The sequence below is a fragment of the Jaculus jaculus genome, chromosome 5 (genome assembly GCF_020740685.1).
Source record: "Jaculus jaculus isolate mJacJac1 chromosome 5, mJacJac1.mat.Y.cur, whole genome shotgun sequence".
Taxonomy (NCBI): Eukaryota; Metazoa; Chordata; class Mammalia; order Rodentia; family Dipodidae; genus Jaculus; species Jaculus jaculus.
The window spans coordinates 163,567,056-163,588,087 of record NC_059106.1 but is presented as its reverse complement, the minus strand read 5'-3'; the positions used below and the strand labels follow the sequence as shown (position 1 = coordinate 163,588,087).

Here is a 21,032-nt window from a genome sequence, read left to right as displayed (position 1 = left end):
GTGAGTTTGAGGCCACCCTAGGACTACATTGTGAATTCCAGGTCAGCCTGGGCTAGAGTGAGACCCTACCTTGAAAAACGTAAGTTATACACACATATGATACATATGATACATATGATAATATATAGGGGCTGGGGACATGGCTCAGCAGGTAAGAGCACTTTCTGCATAAGCATGAGGACCTGATTTCCAACCCCAGCACCCATATAAAAAGCTGGGCATGGACACACATGCCTACAGCCCCAGTCTGGGGTGGGGGATGTAAACTTGACCTTGATGGTCAGCCAGTCCGGCAAAAGAAGAAAAAAAAACAGCAATTCCCAGTTCAATGGAAGAGTTCATCTCAAGGAAACAGGATGGAAGAGCAATTAAAAAAAAAAAAAATCAAGGGCTGGAGGGATGACTTAGTGGGAAAGGCGCTTGCCTGCAAAGTCAAAGGACCCAGGTTCGATTCTCCAGGATCCATGTAAGTCAGATGCACAAGGTGGCACATGCATCTGGAGTTCCTTTGCAGCAGCTGGAGGTCATGGCATGCCCATTTTCTCTTTCTCTCTCTTCCCCTTTCTCTCTCAAATAAATGAATAAAAATAAAATATATTATAAAAAAAGAAAAACATTGAATGTCCTCTGGCTATGCATGGGAAATGAGCATATGCATACACACGTGCACACACCACATAAACTACACACACACACCCCAAAAAAAGAACATAAACTCAGTAATAATGTGCTGAGGGGCTCTTGCCCTGCCCTACTGGATTTGCATCTGTTCTTCCGCATTTCCCTGAGTAGCAGGGACGCGCTTCTGCACTAATGAAGATATGGATGGTCAAGTTCTCTTCGATGGGCTCAAGACCAGGCTGCCCTGGCCCCAGGCAGCCATGGTGGCCCTTACCTAGCTAAGATCTGCAGATTCCAGTTTGTCATCAACAGACGTGCCTGCTGCTTCGAGTGGTAATCCCTGCTGGGCGGGGAACCTGGCCTTGACGTGCCTGGCCTCCTGGCTGCTGTTTTCTTTCTCTGACAGTTGTGTGCCATGGCTCTCGGGAGAATATCTTCATCTTTCTGCACAGCGGCAAATGTTCACACTGGCAGGGCAGGGTGAGACACGGGACTCCCCCTGACATCCAATCCCCTCCCCTCCCAGTACAGAGAAGTCCACTGCTGGTCCCTGAGTCCTTCCCCCTGCTCCACCATCAGGAATGGTACGCAGTTGACCAAGAAGCCGCAGGAATCACTGAGGACACTTGAATGATGGCTACTTTCATAACACACATTCTAATCTCGAGGGAGGGAGATAGCAACTGACTCTCTAAACTCTACTACTTTAAACCTGACCTATCCTCCAGAACTTCTGAATCATCGCCTTTGAAAATGTGAGCCTAGGGCTGGAAAGATGGCTTAGCAGTTAAGGCATTTGTCTACAAAGCCAAAGGATCCCGGTTTGATTCTCCAGGACCCACATAAGCCAGATGCACAAGAGGCGCATGTGTCTAGAGTTTGTTTGCTGTGGTTGGAGGCTCTGGCATGCCCATTCTCCCTCTCCCTCTCTCTCTTTCTCTCTCTCTCTTTTAAATAAATTAAAAAAATATTTTTTTAATGTGAGCCTACAAGATGAATAATAATTTTCATCAACTTTCTGGAAACAAAGACCCCAGCTTCAATGCCGTACTTTTGTTAAGAGCATCTATTAAATAAAGAGAAGCAAATTTAGCAACAATCTCATAAGATAAACTAGTGTTAATGAATTTTCCATCAGTACAATAAAATACCTGAGATAGGGCCAGGCATGGTGGTGCATGTTTTTAATCCCAGAACTCGGGAGGCAGAGGTAGGAGGATCACTGTGCGTTTAAGGCCAGCCTAAGACTACATAGTGAATTCAGAGTGAGATCCTACCTCAAAATAAATTAAGTTCAACAGAAGAGGAGGGAACAGAATGGAAGAGGTGGCCTCCTTCCCTACACCTGGGTCCAGCTTTCACAGGCCCCGCAGAACTGGACCAAGAACTCCCTCCACTTGACACAGATGCCATTCTTTATCTGAAGATGCCTTAGATGACCCCTAATATAATTTCTCCTTCCTATGCACAAAAGGATGTTTGATTTTTTTTTTTAAAGTTTCAACAATCTGCTTTAGTAAGCATAGCCTATTAGCTCCAGGGAAAAGGGGGTTTCATGTTAGAAGAAAGTATTGTTTAAAACGAAACTGAAGCTGGGCGTGGTGGTGCACGCCTTTAATTCCAGCACTCGGGAGGCAGTTAGGAGGATCGCCATGAGTTTAAGGCCACCCTGAGACTACCAAGTGAATTCCAGGTCAGCCTGGGCTAGCAAGACCCTACCTCGAAAAAAAAAAAAATGAAACCCAGGCATGGTGGTGCATGATTTTAATCCCAGCACTTGAAGGCAGACAGAGAAGGGTTGCCATAAATTCAAGGCCAGCCTAAGAATACATAGTGAATTCCAGATTAGCCTCGGCTAGAGCAAGGCCCTTCTTCAAAAATTCAAAAATAAAATAAAAGAGACCAGGCATCAGTATGAACACAGAGCTTGGGGCATATTAGACACTTCAACTGGTATTTACCATGACACTGAAAAAGTAAAATGGCAATAAATTCTTCTTTCAAAGAAAAAAAAAAGGGCTGGAGAGATGGTTTAGCGGTTAAGCGCTTACCTGTGAAGCCTAAGGACCCCGGTTCAAGGCTCGGTTCCCCAGGTCCCACGTTAGCCAGATGCACATGGGGGCGCACGCATCTGGAGTTCGTTTACAGTGGCTGGAAGCCCTGGCGCGCCCACTCTCTCTCTCTCCCTCTATCTGTCTTTTTCTCTGTGTCTGTCACTCTCAAATAAATAAATAAATAAAAATACTTTAAAAGAAAAACAAAAAGAGACCAGGCATATTGGCACTCACACTCAGGGCAGAAGTAGGATCACTGTGAGTTCAAGGCCAGTCTGGAACTACAAAGTGAATTCCAGGTCAGCCTGAGCTAGAGTGAAACCTTACCTCAAAATTAAAAGAAAAAATAAATAAATAATGGTCATTACCTTCAAATGACCAGAAAAACCTTTACACTAGTTAGATGAGTTCAAAACAAACTGTCTTTATAAGACTAAACTTCTGGGGTTGGAGATCTGGCTTAGCAGTTAAGGCACTTATCTACAAAGCCAAAGGACCTTAGTTTGATTCCCCAGGACCCATGTAAGCCAGATGCACAAGATGGTGCATGCGCCTGGAGTTCATTTGCAGTGGCAGGAAAAAGACTAAGCTTCTTGTCAGTCATCACTGTGACAGTAAAATCTCCTCATGCTACATGGGCACACACTTGGCAAGTTGAATATAATTCCTTTCTAAATAGATACATATTTTGTTTGAGCAAGTGACCTCGATTCTTCAAAATTAAACAATCTACAATAACAACAACAACAAAAAAGTCTGCATCATCACATGCTTGTTTCCACCACTTTCTAAATCAGAATTCCTGATTAATGTAAACATTGGATCCATCAGGACCTGATAGGTAATCTACCTGCTTTAAACAATTTCTTATAAATATTCCACAAAAGGTATTTCCACAAAAAGATTTTCCACAAAAACCAAACACTCACCCCACAATACTGCTCTTCATTGAAGATCTGGGGAGGCAGGGGAATTCCATTTTGAGGCTTTTTCTCCCCAGGAACATTCTCTCTCATCCACTTCCTGTTGTCTTCATCTCCGGCTATATCTAACTCCTTAAAGTCGATTTTATTCGCTTCCAGAAAGCCCACCACCTCTTGCTGCTTCTTTCTGATCTGGTTGCGAGCAGAGAGACACCGGTCAGGCTGTTCTGGAAAGACGCTCTGCCACAGCTAACATACATCAAACTTTCTCCGGCTAGGCCACACCATGCGGAGAATTTTGAGTAATCTTCAAATGAGGAAAATAGCAAAGTCACACTTCTCCATTACAAAGGGTCCCCACAGTGGTCATTTCAGTCCTCAGCTTCAATGGCATCAACATTTACATCACTGTCAAGTCGGCATCACTGAAGTAGAGATTCCTCTCTTCAGCCAAAGCGCTGCAGGCCACAACCAGTGCTCCTTCCTCTCCCAGGTTTACCTGCTATAACCCCGCCACACATATGTCTGGAACCGTCATTTCTTTCTAAGACTTTATTTACTTGACAGGAAGAATGGGCGCACCAGGGCCTTTAGCCACTGCCAACAAACTCCAGACACATGAGTCACCATGCGCATCTGGCTTTACATGGGTACTAGGGAATCAAACCTGGGTCCTTGGACTTTGCAGGCAAGCACCTTAGCAGCTAAGCCATCTCTCCTGCCCTGGAATAGTCATGTCTTACACTGCAAACAAACTTCAGATGAATGTACTACATTGTACTCCTGGCTTTACATAGGTAACAGGAAATCAAACCAGGGTTGGCAAGCAAGCGCCTTTAAACCACTGAGCCATCTTCCCAGCCCTGGAATCACCATTTCTTATTAACATGGCCATCTGTAAAGCTCAGAACTCTTTCCCCATAAACAACCCCAATCAATTTGTCTCTCAGAGATTCACTCCTGGAAATGTAGGCTGCCATCTTTATACAAATCACATTCTTCTATAGATCCTGCCCCCCAACCTGTCCATGATCATTCATGCTTGCCTGAAAAACTACTTTTTCCTTTGATGTTTTCAGAGATAACTTTATTGTTCATATAATAACTGTATTTATAATTACTATTCATTTAGGCAGGTTTATTTTAATGAAATATTCAGAAGACAACCTCCTTTATTCTACCATACCCCTGCCCACCTTTCTCAAATGCCATCACCCTGGGAGGCAGGTGGCCCCATCCATGCCGCCTCATCATATTATCTCCATTCCTATCCACCTCGCCTCAGGACTTGGGGTGGGGGTGAAATTGTGTGTGAAAGGATGGGGAAGCTGGAAGGGCTAATCATTCCTTAAACAACAAGTAAATCCAGTGACTGCTGGATACATGATGCTGTGTTAAGGAAAAAGAAATCTGGTGGGGAGGGGGAGGGAGGGAATTACCATGGGATTTTTTTATAATCATGGAAAATGCTAATAAAAATTTTTTTAAAAAAGAAATCTGTTGGACTTGGGTTTATGGCCATATGTTAATGCTATTCTGACATCTGGTTAGAGACGCTTTGCTTCTCAGATGGCGGTCACTACCGGGGTGACTCAAAACGTACCATAGTGCTGAGAAGAAATGACAGTGGAGTGTTCAGTACTAAGTGAGACGTCGGACCATTGCAGAAGAGGGGGCGCAAAGAATGTGAGAACCAAAGGAAGGGGGGGACTGTCTTCCAGACACAAAATGGCCTTGATCTTCATGACCTCACAGTGGCTGATGCTACCTACACAGATCTGCATAATAGGAGGTGGGGGGAAATAATGACATCAGGGCTGGAGAGATGGCTTAGCAGTTAAGCGCTTGCCTGTGAAGCCAAAGGACCGAGGCTTGAAGTTCAATTCCCCAGGACCCATGTAAACCAGATGCACAAGGTGGCACGTGCATCTGGAGTTCATTTGCAGTGGCTGGAGGCCCTGGTGTGCCCATTCTCTCCCTCCCTCCCTCTGTCTCTCTCTCTCTCTCTTTCTCTCTCTCTTTCTCTCTTTCTCTCTCTCTCTCTCCCCCCGTCTTTCTCTCTGTGTCTGTCGCTCTCAAATAAATAAAAATAAACAAAACTTTAAAAAATAATGATGACATCAAAATAAAAGCAGGACTAGTTGGAAAAAAGAAGGGATTTGTTGGAGGACAGATTTGGGAGGGAAAATGGGGGTATTGGGAGGGGATTGTCATGGTTTATTATTTATACTTATGGAAGTTGTCAATAAACAGCTTAAAAATAAGTAAATAAAATACAAAAAAGAAGGCTGAAGAGATGGCTCAGTGGTTAAAAGCACTTGCTTGAAATTTTGACAGTCTGGGTTCATATCCCCAGTACCCACAAAGAATCACAAAGTGGCATAGGCATCTGGAGGTTTTTTAAATTTTTTTGTTCATTTTAATTATTTATTTATTTGAGTGTGACAGAGACAGAGAGAACGAGACAGAGAGAGAGAGAGAGAGAATGGGCACACCAGAGCTTCCAGCCACTGCAAACGAACTCCAGATGCATGTGCTCCTTGTGCATCTGGCTAACGTGGGTCCTGGGGAACCGAGCCTCGAACCGGTTCTTAGGCTTCACAGACAAGCACTTAACCGCTAAGCCATCTTTCCAGTCCTAGAGTTTGTTTTAAGTGGCAAGAGGCCCTGGCATGCCCATTATCTATCTATCTATCTATCTATCATCTTTGTTTCTAAGTAAATATATAAATAAATAAATAAATAGAAATCTGTTGGCCTCTGTCTTCTCTAAGCACCACTTAAACTAGTCTCCTCAGACTGACGGGAACACATCATGGTGCCTGGGCTGGGAGCCTGCTGAGAAGGGCAGGTCTAAGGACTAAGCTGAGAAGTTGGAGAAGAGGACAGGGGAGCACAAAAGCTCTCCTAGCTGGCACTGCCCCCTTTGCCAGACCAAATGTCTTGCCTCTAGGGTGGGTCCTCCCTCCCCCCACAAAGAAGCCCCATCTGGCCCTCCCAAAGTACAGCTCTCTCCACTCGGCCTCTGAGTACTGCTTCAGCCTTCAGAGCTCCTGTCCTCTATGGTCTCCGGGTGATGGGTGTGCACAGCACCTAGAAGTTCCCACCAAGTCACACTCCTGTCTCCACCACTGACTGTCCGTCCTGGTTGGCAGCTTTGCCTGCAGAACCTGAGGGTACCCGGGGGCTGGGACATGGCTTGGAGTGTCTGAGACCTCGGTGGAGGCTGGGAGAGTTCTGTTTTCCAATTCTGTAACATTTAATCACAAGGAAGTTTTGCCCTCTGTCCTGAACTCACCCGGCCACTGCCAGCTGCCCTAATGTGTAGGAGTACTCTGACAGTCACACCTCTTGGTGACATTCACTTGGCAATGCCCCTCGTTTATTGTCCCATACAGTTAGGAGCCTTTCCAACTGAGGTCACTGTACTGTCAGCAAAGCCTGCTAGATGTGAGTCACTGACGACCTTTGTTTCCTAGCTCAGAAGGGTGCTCTCTGAGCAAGAGCTTGGGGCATCAATTCCTCAGCCACAAAATGGTGCCGCAGTGCCCTCCTTGCAAGGCAAACTGGGTAATATGACACATGCACAAAACAGTTCTTTGCGCCACAAATGGTCAGTGGGCTGGGAATGTAACTCAGTGGTAGAGCATTTGTCTGGTATGAGTAAAGCCTTAGGTTCAATTCTCAGTACCACCAAAAAAATAAATAAATAAGTAAAATAATGGAAGAGAGGAAGACCATATGGAAAGATAACCTGCCTTCTCCTATTCTTCAGAGTCCCTAGACCAAATTTCACCAGAACATGGTTAAATGGGTCCCAGCTACTTGGACTAAATTGCTCAGATGGAACTGATAAACCGCAGTGTGGGTCGATGCCTCATGACAAGATGGCAGGCTGCTGTTCCTTGCGCACGTATTTCAATCGCCTGGCAGCAGTCCCAAGGCCCTCGTCCTAGGGAAGCATAAGGCCAAAACCCACTTTTTAAAAAAACCCAATTTAAAAAAAATTAAACACGTGGGCAGTGCAGACCATCCTCCACCCAAACAGCAAGAACAGCTCTGGGGTTTTGTCTTTAAGAAGCTGCTAGGGGACTAGAGAGATGGCTTAGCAGTTAAGGCATTTGCCTGTGAAGGCTAGGGACCCTGGTTCAATTCCCCAGCACCCACGTAAGCCAGCTGCGCAAGGTGATGCATTCGTCTGGAGTTTATTTGCAGCAGCTGGAGGCCCTGGTGTGCCCATTCTCTCCCTCTTCCTCTTTCTTTTTTTTTTTTTTTCTCTCTCTCTCTGCCTCTTTCTCTCTCACAAGCATGCTCTTTCTCAAATAAATACATAAATAAATAAATAAATAAATAAATAAATAAATGTTTTAAAAAAAGAAGAAGAAGCTGTTGGGAGTCTACAGAGATTGCTCAGTGGTTAAGGTGCTTGCTTACTAAGCCTGAGGACCTAGGTTTGACTCCCCAGTACCCACATAAAGCCAAATGCACAAGGTGGCAACTGTGTCTGCAGTTTGCAGTGGCTAGAAGTTCTGGTGCCCCTATTCTCCCTCCCTCCCCCCCCCTCTCTATATATACATGTATGTATGTATGTATGTATGTATGTATGTATAGGTTTTTCAAGGTAGGGTTTTGCTCTAGCCCAGGCTAATCTAGAATTCACTATGTGGTCTCAGGATGGCCTCAAACTCAGTGCAATCCTCCTATCTCTGTTTCCCCAGTGCTGGGATTAAAAGTATGTAAACCACGCCCATCTTATAAATAAAATATTTTTTTAAAAAAAAAGAAGCTGTTGGGGCTGGAGAGATTGCTTAGTGGTTAAGCACTTGCCAGTGAAGCCTAAGGACCCCAGTTCAAGGCTCGATTCCCCAGGACCCACGTTAGCCAGAGGCACAAGGGGGTGCACGCATCTGGAGTTCGTTTACAGTGGCCAGAAGCCCTGGCGCGCCCATTCTCTCTGTCTCTCTACCTCTTTCTCTCTCTGTGTTGCTCTCAAATAAATAAATAAAAATGAACAAAAAATTGTTTTAAAGAGAAGCTGCTGGGTGAAATCCCCATCCATGACAATTCATCAGCCCAGCCCAGACACTGGGGCAGGGTGGGGGTGGACTCTACGTCTTTAAGATGGGGCAGAAATTCTTGCATTTCTGTGGTCCTTCTGGTGGGTAACAATCACAGCCTCAATCTAAACAATATTAGCTGATGATCACAGACTGATTATCATAACAACTGTAATACTAATCAATGGTAGCTAACAAATGTCACACTCATAGCGGCACCCCATAACAAAGACAGAGGCTGGTGACAATAACTGATAATCACACAACCTTCTGAGCCCGGCGGAGCAGCTGGCACCGTGCTGGGCACCCAAGCGTGCTATTTCAGACGCCCTCGTGACCGTGCCGTGAGGTGGGAACTATTCTTGTCCTCATTTCACAGACAAGGAAATTGAGGCTTCACAAGGTGAAATACCGTCCCCAAGGTCACACAGCTACAAGTGTGCAGAAACACTCAGGTGTGGCTTTTCCAAGATGCGGGAATTGCCAGGTGTGGTGGAGCACACTTTTAATCCCAGCACTCAGGAGGCAGAGGTAGGAGGATTGCTGTGAGTTTGAGGCCACCCTGAAACTACATAGTGAGTTCCAGGCCAGCCTGGGCCAGAGTGAGACCCTACCTCAAAAAATAAAAATGAAAATAAAATAGACAAGATGCAGGAATGGAGGACAAGCCTCCCGGTCCTCCGAGGCTGACTGTGCTCCCAGACTTCAAAAATGCAGGGAAGCAAGTAACGCTGAGGAGCCAGCCCATGGAGTTGTCCTTGTTGTCTGAAGATGCCAGCAGCCATGCAGTGCGAACAGAGAGGACTGGAGAATAAGTGGGGAAAGTGTTCCGCATTGAGTGCTAACATACCTAAAGGCTACTACTAAAGCCATCTTCACTTTTTAAAAATATTTTTATCTAAATGTGCTGCGTGTGGTGGCGCACGCCTTTAATCCCAGCACTTGGGATGCAGACGTAGGAGGACTGCCTTGAGTTCGAGGCCACCCAGAGTGAATTCCAGGTCAGCCTGGGCTAGAGTGAGACTCTACCTCAGAAAGAAAGAAAGAGGGGGGGGGAGGGAGGAAGGGAGGGAGAAAGATTATCTAAATAATCCAAAAATTTATTCATGGGATATAGCACAGCCATTTGCCCCTCTCTGGAAACCCAGAGAATGTTCAGGATGGCAATGGGAGCCTTCAGAAAGCTATAGTTGGGACTGGTACCCAGCCAGGGCCTGCTTAGGGGAGCATCTCTGCTGAGTGACTGTCAGAAGAAGAGCTGCAACCTGAGGCCCTCCAGGAAGTGGACATAAAAGGAAACAGGCCCCCTCTCTGGTCTGCTTTCTTCTACAGCCTTGCTAATTCCTGCTAAAACGCTGACCGAAACGTTAGTTCAAACAGATTCTGTATGGGTTCAGCCTCTAGCCTAAACTGACTGATTTCTAAGGAGAAATGAGGGTCTGAATCTCACTTCCTTTCTCCCATCAGACAGGCATATACACCACACAGAATAAAGGGCAGAATTGGAAAGGGGGCACGTCTGAAGAAAGCCAGACAAAGCCATGATGTGGGAATTGGCTTTTCCCTCCCGCTCTGAGGGTGTGAACTCCCTGGAGCATTTAAAGCTGTTTAGCTAGCCTTGGGGTGCTTGCTTCTGTCATGGTGACATCATCTTCCCCAAATAACAGGGGCACACCCACTAACCCACTGCCTTATACTTTCTGTATGGTTACTTACATACAAGGAAATTCGCCCTGAAGTCCTTTTAGCGGTGTCATTCGTCCCACCACAAAGGTGAGGTGTCATTTATTTCCAATTTGAATTAGTCCAAGTGTTGCCAAATGGATGGTAGAAACACACACACTCACACACAAGTTGATGAATAGTGCATTATCAGGGCTGGAGAGATGACAGCGTTAAGGCGCTTGCCTGTGAAGCCTAAGCACCCAGGTTGGATGGCCCAGAACCCACATAGTGTCTGGAGTTTGTTTGCAGTAGCTAGAAGCACTGGAGCGCTCCCCCGCGCGCGCTCTCTCTCTCTCCCTCCCTCCCTCTCTCTCTCTCTAATAAATTAAATAAATAAATAAAAGCCTGGCATGGTGGCACACGCCTTTAATCCCAGCATTCGGGAGGCAGAGGTAGGAGGGTCGCTATAAATTCAAGGCCACCCTGAGGATTACATAGTGAATTCCAGGTCAGCCTGGGCTACAGTGAAACCCTACCTCGAAAATAAATAAATAAATAAATAAATAAATAAATAAATAAATAAATAAGAAAGATACAATAGTGCACTATCAGCAAACACAAGTCCCACGCCTAAAACCAGCATCAAATGCTCCTCCACCCCCAGAATGGGCTTTCACATCCACTCGTCCAGGTAACAGATTTTACACACCTTTCTCAGGACCATGAAAACAAACGCAGACAGCAAAAGGCGTACATACTGGAGGTAGTGAGCAGCAGTTAACTTACACATACACATACACACACACAAAAAGTCAAGACAAAAGCCTGTCTAGAAGGGCTCTTTGCGCTGCTACCTCTGAGTTATCCAAAAAGTACACTACGAAGAACGCCTACAGCATTCCCCAGACACCTACCGCTATGGATCCAGAAGATGTGGCAACAAACACTTTGATAACCATGTCGACAGCAGAGGACTCCCTCCAGCACACCCCGGCGAGGGATCGCGGCCCCGACCCTGAGCGGGAGCGACGCGCACGCGGGGACCAGTGCCAAGCCGCCCGGCGGAGCCCAGCGCCGCGCCCGCCCTGACCCCAGCCGGGGCAGCGGCGGGACAGGGCGGCCTCCTAGACGGCCCCCTCCGCGTGGGACCTGTCGGGGGCAAGTCTGATTGGTTGATAAAAGCAGCCACTGGACCCTTTCCCTTATCACTTTAAAGGCCTGACAACAGTCCCTAAAAGGCCAGGCTGGGAGCTCAAGAGCGCACCAATCAGGGACCCCTGGAGGGACGCCTGGGGAGGTGGGGCCTGCGGAAACTGGGGAGCTGGCCCTGAGAGCCGCCTGAAAGGCACGGAAAATGCCCCCGTGTCCGCAGAAGCCTGGCTTGTCGGAGCCTTTGGGCAAGCAGTGGGAGGGTTGGAACCACCAGGGCCCCTCTTACCTAAGAGCTGCTTCCTTGTCTTAAGTTTTTCTGGCAGATGTAAGAACTCCAGTGAACTGTCTGTCATACAATGGCCGGTGTCCAGCCCTCTCCCTCTACCACCTGTTGGGCCCTGTAATGTCAGTGACATCTCAGGGAAACAGCATGACTGCGTCGGGAAAATTATCTCCCCTGTGTTAACAGCTTTAGGAAAAAAATAACAGATGATCTCTTTATAACAGGCTGTACCCCGTCTTCTGCATACAGGAAACTGAATTGCATTAAGATTCAGAATACAGCCAGGTGTGGTGGCGCTCGCCTTTAATCCCAGCACTCAGGACGCAAAGGTATGAGGATCGCTGTGAGTTCAAGGCCAGCCCGCAACTACATACATAGTGAATTCCAGGTCAGCCTGGGCTAGAATGAGACCATACCTAAAAATAAATAAAAACAGAATACAGGGTTGGAGAAATGGCTCAGCTGCAGTTAAGATGTTTGCCTGCAATGCCTAATAACCTGGGTTTCATTCTCCAGTACCGAGGTAAAGCCAGATGCCCAACATGGCACATGTATGTGTGTTCATTTGCAGCAGCTAGAAGCCCTGGTGTGCCCATTTATATTCCCTTCTCTCTCTCTCCTACCTCCATATCCACCCCCAGCCCAGCACCAGGGAGGCAGAGGTAGGAGGATCGCTGTGAGTTCAAGGCCAGCCTGAGACTACACAGTGAATTCCAAGTCAACCTTAGCTAGAGTGACACCTTACCTCCAAAGACCAAAAGCTTTTTTAAAAAATCAGAATAGGGCTGGAGACATGGCTTAGCGGTTAAGCGCTTGCCTGTGAAGCCTAAGGACCCCGGCTCTCCTCTGGCTCAGATGGGAGTTCTTGAAGAGAACTGGCTTTTTTTTTTTTTTTAATGCAAGAGAGAGAATGAATCAGTGCCTCAGGGCCTCCAGCCACTGTAATCAAACTCCAGATGCGTGCACCACCTTGTGCACATGTGGGATCTGAAGAGATAATCATAGGTCCTTGGGTTACGTGGCAAGCCCTTTACCCACTAAGCCATCTATCTCTCCAACTGACGAAGACAGTCCTGAAGAGAGAAGTCACTATATACAGCTCGAATTTATTCAATACACAAGTCAAAATATAAATTTGAGAGCTGAGCATGGTGGAGCACACCTTTAAGCCCAGCATTCGGAAGGCAGAGGTAGGAGGTTCACTGTGAGTTTGAGGCCAGCCTGAGACTACATAGTGAATTCCAGGTCAGCCTGAGCTAGAGCGAGACCCTGCCTGGTGGGGGGGGGAGGTAAATTTGAGCTTCAACATACAAACTGCTCCAAAGTTCATGCAGATAAACCAAACACTTTCCAAGTTTGTCTCTGGAGCTGTATGCTGTCTTTTAAGGCCCACCAAATACTACGCTTTTTACATTTATTCTTTTCTGTATTTTCAAATTTTCCACAGCACGTATGTACTTTTTTTTTTTTTTTTACAAACACACAAAATATTTTTCATACCTTGAGGTCTGCTACATGGACATGCTCTTTTTCTCTTAAGTATCATTTAAGAAAGTAATAAGCTGTAAACTAAACTGGATTGGAATCCATGTTCTCTTGGAGACTTTATATCCCTGCTCCTACGGAATGACAACTGCCTTCACAATGACATCCCCTCCACCTGCTATCTGCATGGCCTAGGGAGAAATACATAGGCTGAAATAGTACTGATCAAGTCTTTGGAACTGACCATGCATCAGCTCCGCTGCAAGAGCTTTCCATGAGCTCCCTCCTTTAACCTACAACCCTAACTGTGGGTTCCAACTCAGTATAAGGACACAGACCTGGAGATGATGGGAACAGTGAGTGACATATTCAAGACTTAAATCCAATTCAGTTCTCTCAACATGACAACAGAACAGCTCCTAAAATACTACCCTCAAAGTCCTCCTGTTTTCACACTGAATTAGTATGTGTGTGTGTCCATGTGTGAGTGTGGACATGCACATGTGGTCACAGGACAACATCCAACATTGGTCCTTACCTTCCACTGTGTTTTGAGGCAGAGCCTCTTATTCACCCTTGCAGATGCCAGGCCAACTGTGCATGGCTTCCAGAGGATTCTCCTGTCTCCACCTATCCCATCATAGAAGAACCCTGGGACTAGAGACACCCGCTACATCATCTGGCTTTACATGGGTTCTGGGGACCCAAACTTGGGTTCTCATGTTTGAATGGAAAGTGCTTTATTGATCCACTGAGCCATTTCTCCAACCCCCAGAATGAATTATTTTTTTCAAAGTTTATTCTTTCAAAAATGACTGTGGGGCTGGTGAAATGGCTTAGCGGTTAAGGCATTTGCCTGCAAAGTCTAAGGACCCCAGTTTGATTCCCCAGGACCCACATAAGCCAGATGCACAAGGGGCTAAAGGCCCTGGTACACCCATTCTCTCTTTCGGTCTATCTGCCTCCCTCCCCCCCCCCCCTCTCTCTCTCTCTCTCTCTCTCTCTCTCTCTCTCTCTCTCAAATAAATACGTAAGATTTTTTTTTTAAAAAACTTAAAAAAAAAAAAAAACACTGTGAAGGACTAGAAAGATGGCTTAGTGGCTAAGGTGCTTGCCTACAAAGCCTAAGGACCTAGGTTCAACTCCCCAGTATCCACATAATCCAGATGCACGTGATGCTGCATGTGTCTGGAGTTCATTTGCAGTGGCTACAGGCCTGGGTGTGCCCGTTTCTCTTTCTCTCACTCTCTCATAAATAAATAAAAATATTTTTTCAATGTCTATGAAGAGTCATCTTTACCTACATAGAAAGTTTTAGTCAGCCTAGACTACATGAAACTGTATCATAAAAAAACAAAAACAGATCTGGGCGTGGTGGTGCAAGCCTTTAATCCCAGTACTCAGGAGGCAGAGATAGGAAGATCGCCATGAGTTTGAGGCCACCCTGAGAATACAGAGTGACTTCCAGGTCAGCCTAGGCTAGAGTGAGTTCCTGCCTCAAAAAACCAAATTTAAAAAATATAATAATAATACTAATAACAGGTTTGTGGAGATGGCTCAGTGGACAAAATGCTGCTTTGCACGCATGAGTGCCTGAGTTTGCATGCCCAGAACTCACACAAAACCTAGCATGCAAGAACGGAGGTGGAAACCGGACAGTCTCCCAGAAGCATGTGGGCATACAGCAGTAAGCAAAAGAGAGCCTGCCTCAAGCAAGGTGGGAGAAGACCAACACCCAATGTTGTCTTCTGACCTCACCCCCACACGCGTGGCACCCACTCACATACGCAAGCACATATACAAAGACACATCACAGTAAGCAGCACCTGGACCAGTCACAGACCCCATTTTCATACATCAACAGTTCTTCCAAAGGCTGGGTGTGATGGCACATGCCTTTAATACCAGCACTCAGAAGGCTGAGGCAGGAAGATCACCAGGAGCTCAAGGCCAGCCTGGGGCTACAGAGTGAGTTCCAAGTCAGCCTGGGCTAGAGTGAGATCCTGCCTTGAAAAGAACACCCCCCCCTGAAAAAAAAAAAAAAAAAAAAGTTCTTCCAAATCACCTTTCACAAAGAACACCAACGTTAAACATTGCTATAAAGCCAGTTTTGTCCCTTTCATCCCAGCCTCTTGGAAGGCTGGAGAGGATTGCTTGAGCCCAGGAGTTGGAAAGGAAAAAAGGAGAAAGGGAAAAGAGGAAAGGAGAAAAAAGGGAAAGGGGAAGAGGAAGGGGAAGGGGCAAAAGGAAGAAAAGAAAAATGAAAATCTGGACTGAGGAAATGGCTCAGTGCTCAGTGCTTAAAGGTGCCTGCTTGCAAAGCCTGATGAGCCAAGTTCGATTCCTCACAAAAAGCCAGACGCACAAAGTAGTGCATGCATATGGAGTTCCGTTGTAGTAGCAGGAGAGCCTGCCATGCCCATTCATATTTTCATTCTCTCTGTCTCTCATCCTCTGTCCTTGTAAATAGAAACATTTAAGGGCTGGAGAGATGGCTTGGCAGGTAAGGCACTTGCCTGCAAAGCCTAAGGACCCATATTCCACTCTCTAGATCCCATCTAATCCAGACGCACAAGATGACACAAGCGTGCAAGGCTGCGCATGTGCACAAGTGGTGCACATGTCTGGAGCGTGATTGCAGTGGCTGGAGGCCCTGGAGCGCCAATTCTCTCTTGCTCTTGCTCTCCCTCTGTCCCATTAAAAAAAAAAAAAAAAAGCCCAGTCTGTTGGGCTTGCCTCAAAAAAAAATTTTTTTTTAAGAATTAAAATTAGGGAGGGAATTACCATGGGATATATTATATAATCATGGAAAATGTTAATAAAAATTAAAAAAATAAAAAAGAATTAAAATTAGCCAGGTGTGGTGGCGCACGCCTATAACCCCAGCACGCTGGGAGGCAGAGGTGGGAGGATCGCCGTGAGTTCAAGGCCACCCTGAGACTCCATAGTGAGTTCCAGGTCAGCCTGGGCTGCAGCGAGACACTACCTAGAAAAAAAGAAAAAGAGAGAGAGAGAGTGTGAGAAAAAAGAAAGAAGAGAAAGAAATAAAAAAGAGGAAGGAAGGGAGGGAGGGAGGAAGGGAGATTGATTAAGAGACAAGAGTGTTGCTGAGTGGAAGAGGGCTCGCCTAGGATTCCTGAGGCCCTGGGTTTCATCTCCAACGGCGTCCAAAGAGGAAAAATGGCAAATTCCAAAATAGGGACAGTGACCACTGAAGACTGAAGACGTCTACTTGTAACCCTGCCTTACTAACGAAGCGGCGACTACAGTGGAAGCTGCCACTTGTAACATGCATGCCATCGTGTGGGTGACTTTCTTCGACCTCGCCTGTATTCGGGCCGCGGCTAGGTCGCCATCCTCCCGACGCGAGCGCGCATGCGCACGCGCGCGCGCACCTCGCCGCCGCCCCAGGAGGCCGCGCGCGGTTTCCATGGCGACGCCCGCCGTGCTGGCATCCGAGCAGGTAAACGGCTCCGGGCCGTCGCCGTCGTGCCTGCATCCCGGCATCGCGGTCCGGCACGGAGCCGCCTGCTAAACTCTCCCCCCGGTTTCCGGCGTCGCGGGTCCGCCGCTCGGACCTCGCGCCTCGCCCGCAGTCAGCCGGTAACGTAACCGGGGCGCCCGCCGTTTCCCCCCACCCTCCCCGGGGTACGCACACACGCGAGAGCGCGGCTCCGCCGGGCCCGACGTGCGCGCCGCCGTGCCCCGCAGTTCGCATCCGCCCACCTGCTGTTGGCCTTTCGCGGCTGACCCGAGCGCTGCCCAGCCCCGGTGTCCCCCGTCCCCAGCCACCCACCACCACCACCACCCCGCAACTCAGCCTTGAGACTCTGGTTTTGGTTTGGGTTTAATTTTCGAGGTAGGGTCTCACTCTAGCCCAGGCTGACCTGGAATTCACTCTGTAGTCTCAGGGTGGCCTCGAACTCACGGCGATCCTCCTACCTCTGCCTCCCAAGCACTGGGAGTAAAGGCGTGCACCACCACTAAGCCCAACGGCCTTGAGACTCTGTGTCTCCCCCCCCCCCCCCACCATGTCCTCCTGAGTGTTGTAGAAATTCTCTGGAAAGATCACAGCAATGCTACAATGGATGAAAATACAGGAGTTTATTACCTGGGGCGGGGGAGCAAAAAGCTTGAGGTAGCCTTCCAAAGAAGCTTTGGCCTGGAGGAGAGATTTTATTTTTATTTTACAGTTTTCATAGCCAAAGGGAGGAGTTAAGTGAACAAAGATGCGACAATTTGCACATCAGTCATTTTTGTAGTCAGACCACCCTAACAATGAACTCCATTTTACTTTATTTTAGCCAAAAGTGTCTTATTTTTTTTTTAATCGTCCCTTTGGGCCCTTTCTGGACAGTTCCTTTTTTGGGATTTTTCCATTGGCTGACAAGTTTTAGCTCCTCGGCAATTAACTCTTACAGTAACTCAGTGAATCAGCTCAACCTTATTTTCTTCCATAGTGCTTTAAAATTTCCGGACCATTTCGTGAGTTCAGGTTTTCCCTGCTGAACATGACCTTGAACCTGTTTTCTGTCTACACTAATGGATTTCATCCACAGTGCACTGAACAGCCCAGCTAAATGCCAGTGAATCCTAAATGAGTATGCCTAGCCCCACTCCTCTTCCCTCTAAGCCAAACCGTTGGTTTGAGTTCAACACACCTGCTGGGAGCCCTCAACGCTGCTGCTGCCACACTAGAGATCCATCCCGTTTCTGGAAAGCCAGTCCTTCCAGTTGCCCAGGCTTTGTCTACCTTGACTGTCAGCAAACCCTTTCGAAATATGCCCAGAACAGACTCACAGCACTAACCATTTCTCCCAACCTCCGCTGCCACTACCCAGCAGCCAGGTTATTTCAGTAACCTCATAGCTGGGTTTCCCTGCTTAAGCCCTTCCTGGACTGCAGCATGAAGGGTCCTGCTCATTTCCTTTCGTACTTTTTTCTTGTTTTGTTTTGTTTTGTTTTGTTCTGTTTTGTTTTTCGAGGTAAGGTCTCACTCTAGCCCAGGCTGACCTGGAATTCACTAGGTCGTCTCAGGGTGGCCTTGAACTCACGGCAATCCTCCTTCCTCTGCCTCCCAAGTGCTGGGATTAAAGGCGTGCGCCACCACGCCCGGCTTTCCTTTCACATTTCTTATGAGTACATTTTTAAAGGATCGAATGAATTTTATACTTCCCACAGAGAAAAGTAGAGTATTTTCCCACACATTTTGAGAATTTCAAGTTTTAAGCCAAGAAGAACAAACACATCAACATGGTACAATTAACAAGCTAAATTTGAAAGATGTCCTCTTACAGAGCCTTATGTATAAATATGACAGTGCCCTAAATCCCTAGTATAGTGAGAGCTTTAAAACAGACTGTAAGGGGGGGGAATCTAGGGGTCTGGAGAGATAGCTTAGTGTTTAAGGTGTTTGCCTGCAAAGCCAAAGGACCCAGGTTCAATTCCCCAGGACCCATGTAAGCCAGATGTACAAGGGGGCACATGTGTCTTGAGTTCATTTGTGGTGGCTAGAGGCCCTGGCATGCCCATTTTCACTCTGTCTCTCTTTCTTGACCTCTCTCTGCCTCTTTCTCTCTCTAATAAATAAATAAAAATATATTAAAAAATAAAGAATCTAAAGATGCCTTCAAAAAGAGAAAAAGAAGTCACTAATAATTTAAGCTTTGTTCCTTATTCATATGCTTTAATTTTACTTTTTCAAGGTAGGCTCTCACTCTAGCTCAGTCTGGCCTTTAACTCATGATAATCCTCCTTTAGCTTCCTGAATGCTAGTGTTACAGGGGTGATCCTTTCAAAAACAGGAGGGGCGGGACCACCAAAGTAAAATGGAAGCAATGATCACCTTTATTCTAATTGATCATTTTGATAGTAAGTACCCAGGTGCTGATATCGTGGAGTGGCTCGGTGGTCAGCTCCCACCCTCACGGAACCTGTGGCTCCTACACAAACCTGGACCTTTGCCAGTCTTAAGCATCTAACAACTACTTTTTTTCCTCATCAGCTGAAATCTCAGTTCACAAAAGTAGCAATAAGATTGCTGCAATTTGTTGAAGGTCTGAGGAAGTTTCAGGTCCTGAGCTGCCTTGTGCTACCATTTCATAAAGAGTCTTGAAGCTCTCGGCCAGGAAAGCCCTCGGTCTCCAGCTCCCTGCCAAAACTGCAAGCCCTCCATGCATCTGTGCCCCTTCTACTCCTTCGTCCTCCTAAGGCTGCTGTGTCCCCATGCTTTAGATCAAGTCCCAATGCTGGCAGTTGGCCATTTCCTCCTGTATGCTCACCTAGTCCACCTCAGTGGACTCTCAGACACATCCAGAGGGCTGGAGAGATGGCTCAGAGTTAAAGGCACTTGCTTGCAAAGTCTGACGGCCCTGGTTGATTCCCCAATACCCACATAAAGCCAGATGCACAAAGTGGCACATGCATCTAGAATTTGTTCACAACAGCAAGAGGCCCTGATGCACTCACACTCTCCACCCCACCTCTCTCAAATAAATAAAAATAGAGGGAAGGAGAGATGGCTCAGCAGTTAAAGTGCTTGTCTTCAAAGCCTAGTGACGTAGGTTCAGTTCTCCAATACTCACATAAAGCCAGATGCACAACATGGAACATGCATCTAGAGTTCATTTGCAATGGCTAGAGGCCCTGTCACACCCAGAAAAAAAAAGGAAAAGAAATAAATATATGAAAGTAGTTTTTAGGGCAGAAGAGATGGCTTAGCAGTTAAGGCACTTGCCAGCGAAGCCCAAACCCAGGTTTGATTCCCCAGAATCCATGTAAACCAGGTGCACAAGTGGTGCATGCATCTGGAGGTCGTTTGCAGTGGCTAGAAGCTCTGGTATGTCCAATCTCTCCCTCCCTCCCTCTCTTCCTCCCTCTACCTCTGCCTCTTTTTTCTATGAGAGAGAGAGAATGGGCAGGCCAAGAGCTCCAGCCACTGCAATAGAACTGCAGACCCATGCGCCACCTTGTGTATGTGTGCAACCTTGCATTGTGTCACCTTGTACATCTGGCTTATATGGGTACTGGGGAGCTCATGGGTCCTTAGGCTTCACAGGCTAGCACCTTAACCACTAAGCAATCTCTCCAGCCCTCTGTCTCTTTTTTTTTTTTTCAGACTTTAAACGTTTATTTAAAACAGAAAGGCCAAACCACTCCGCCCTCACCCTTTCCAGCATCTGGCTAACAATAAGCTGGTTCTTCAGAAGTGTCGGCACAGGATTAGCACAGGTTATGCTGTAACTCAAAAGCGATACTACCAGAAAGCTTCAAACACCTAGCACTGCATACAGAAGACAAGCAGGACACAACTTACTATAGGAAACCATTCAAAAGCATTCCTGCTGTTTTGCCTTTCACTCTATCCAAAGCTTAAGCCCTCTGTCTCTTAAGCTTTCTTTCAATAAAAAAATTCTTAAAAAATAAAATAAATAAAAATAGTTTTTAAAAATCCAAGTCTCCCATCATAAGAGAAAGAGAAAAAGAAACCTACCTTGGCCCCACATTCCCTTTTATTGTTTAGTTTCCTATCCACAGTTGAAATAATTACTGTTTTCAATACAGCTAACCCTTACCTCTAATTCCTGCTTTGTGTCTATGCTAAAACAACCTCTCACCAGACATTCCCAGGCCTCATGTGCTTGTCCTCTCCATAGCATTTGACATGGTGTCATCCCCTGCCCGTCGTGAAACACTTGTCTTGGCATCTGCAATACTCCCTCCCCGTCTCCTCTGATCTTCCTGTGGTCATTCGGACTTACCCTGCTCTCCCAAGATTCTGCATATTGGAGGT

The 21,032-nt window shown here is 46.7% G+C and overlaps 1 protein-coding gene across 3 annotated transcripts in view; it reads right to left on the bottom strand.

The window, feature by feature from the left end:
* The window catches only part of LOC101611180 (SH3 domain-binding glutamic acid-rich protein), a 42,946-nt gene extending 26,344 nt beyond the window's left edge, over positions 1-16,602 (bottom strand). For 2 of the 3 annotated variants that reach the window (XM_045149888.1, XM_045149891.1), the window contains exons 1-2: positions 16,490-16,602; positions 3,605-3,790 (exon numbers count right to left, since the gene is read on the bottom strand). In XM_045149888.1, coding sequence (XP_045005823.1) covers positions 3,605-3,790; positions 16,490-16,540 — 237 coding nt within the window. In that variant the 5' untranslated portion in view covers positions 16,541-16,602. Of the gene's footprint in view, positions 1-3,604; positions 3,791-11,234; positions 11,367-16,489 lie in introns of those variants that run through there. The other variant, XM_045149889.1, reaches the window with a different exon arrangement.
* Positions 16,603-21,032: the final 4,430 nt, after the last annotated feature.